At 30.5% G+C, this 2,079-nt stretch overlaps 1 protein-coding gene across 1 annotated transcript; it reads left to right on the top strand.

The window, feature by feature from the left end:
• Positions 1-1,168: 1,168 nt before the first annotated feature.
• Positions 1,169-1,600, top strand: LOC110030255 (DNA-directed RNA polymerases II, IV and V subunit 6A-like). The gene has a single exon (XM_020732880.1). It carries the CDS (start codon positions 1,169-1,171, stop codon positions 1,598-1,600), a length of 432 nt encoding a protein of 143 aa, XP_020588539.1.
• The last annotated feature ends 479 nt before the right edge of the window (positions 1,601-2,079 follow it).

Here is a 2,079-nt window from a genome sequence, read left to right as displayed (position 1 = left end):
TATATGATTTTTTAGAAAGTTTTAATGTATTTAAATTAACTTCCATTAGAAGGGACATTTTTAAATTGAGTTTATGATTTATTTCTACATAGAGATTGTTCGTGATAGTAGCTAACAAATCAATCGTGAAATCAACAACTCTAATTTTTTCATCAAAATATATCTTGTACTTAAAGGCAAGTGTGTTAACCACCTTGTGCCACTATTCATGGAATGAATGTTAACATATGTTACTTAATTATAATAGCATTAATTCATTCCTTTAATGTTACTCCAATTAATCATAGCATTCAACATTTACTCGCACCATATATAAGAAATGAAGCAGAGTAAATGTATTTATCTAATTAGTTTCTATTTCGTTTTATTTCTATTTTGGATATAAAGGTGCTTATATATCATGTAATTTAACATGAAATGAAATGAAATGAAGTAAAACTAAAAGAATTCATCATCAATATTAATATTTCAGGAGGTAAATGTTTTATTTTGCTAAATATTACATACTTGAATGGTCCATCATATCTCACCTGTTCTTTATTATTTATTTTTATTTTTAAAGGTAGAAGCAAAATAATAATGTTAATTATGAGTGGGTAGGATTGATTCCGATAAAATTGGAACGATACATGGAAGATTAGCATGGCCCCTGCACAAGGTTGACACACATAATTCGATATATATATATATATATATATATATATATATATATATATCAAAGTTAAATTCTTCGATTAGTAAAAAAATAAAAAATAAAATCTGTTGGGCATAATATATTAATTTCAAATTGGCTAATTTCTCAAGTAAGAAAATTTTACCCTCAAGCAATTATGTTCAAATTTCCTTTTAAGCTAAGTATATTAATGCATTATGTTATTTAATGTAAATCTGTATATTTGTCTTATTTCTAATAGATTTTAATCAATATTCTTTGAAGAAAAATGCAAATTTTTAAACAGTAGTTTACAAAATGAAGATGAATTGTATTTCAATAGTATAAAATTGTAACCTTGTTGTCCTACATACTAGAATTGAATTCCCAATAGAAGCTTTTAATTTGTGTTTACTCCTTTAAATTCACTGTGGCTATTGAAGCTAGGGTTTTGTGGCAAAGTTGGATAAAGAAGAGGGCTGGAAGAATTTGGAAAAGCAAGAGGGTATCAGCAAGATGGCAGATGATGATGACTACAATGACATAGACATGGGGTACGAGGATGATCCACCAGAACCTAACTTTGAGGGAAGTTCAGAGGTTGAGAAAGATAGCAACTATGATATTCCATTTGATGTTTTTGTTCCTGAAATCAGCAAAAGTGAACAAGAAGTAGATGAGCGACCTAAGAAAACATCCAAGTACATGACAAAGTATGAGCGTGCAAAGATTTTAGCCGCGCGTGCTCAACAAATAAGCATGAATGCTCCCATATTTGTCAACCTTGAAGGTGAAACCGATCCTCTGGATATCGCAAGGAAGGAGCTTCAGAAGCGTAAAATTCCTTTCATTATTCGAAGGCATCTTCCTGGTGGGGCTTATGAGGACTGGAGAGCTGATGAACTTATAGTAGATGACCTTTGGAATCGAAAGGTTGCTGATAAATGAGACAGCCTTCAAGCATCTAATCCATGGCAGTAGTATCTGGAACATGAACCCTATTCTCGTGTTAGGAATTTTGACTGGAGGGATATATATATATATATATAGTAAATTCATCTCCAAAACAAGTAATTTATATTTGCTTTGATTTATCATATATTTAAGCTCTTTGATAAAACTTTATAATTTCTTATCCAATGATTGACCAAGCCGATCAGAATAGGAATATCTTACTTATGCTTCTTGCGGATTAGAGAGGACTAATAAGTTCTATACCATTTCCCAAAATAGTGATCTTATTATTACTTATTCCAACAAAATTGTCCACAAGAGCTACCTTTAACCATCCATAAGTCTTTTAGTCAAGTTCTGAAATGACTTATATCTATAGCTGCGACAATTAGGGCTTGATTTGGTAATACCCCCATTTTGTCTACATGGTACATCCATAAAAAAAACTATTTATTCATGCACTATTCTTGAAG

This window comes from Phalaenopsis equestris, unplaced genomic scaffold, assembly GCF_001263595.1.
Source record: "Phalaenopsis equestris unplaced genomic scaffold, ASM126359v1 Scaffold000687, whole genome shotgun sequence".
Taxonomy (NCBI): Eukaryota; Viridiplantae; Streptophyta; class Magnoliopsida; order Asparagales; family Orchidaceae; genus Phalaenopsis; species Phalaenopsis equestris.
This window is presented reverse-complemented; position numbering and strand designations above follow the sequence as displayed.

What these genes read in the sequence shown, in the direction of transcription:
- LOC110030255 (XM_020732880.1), top strand. Translation starts at nt 1,169, where the DNA reads ATGGCAGATGATGATGACTACAATGACATAGACATGGGGTACGAGGAT.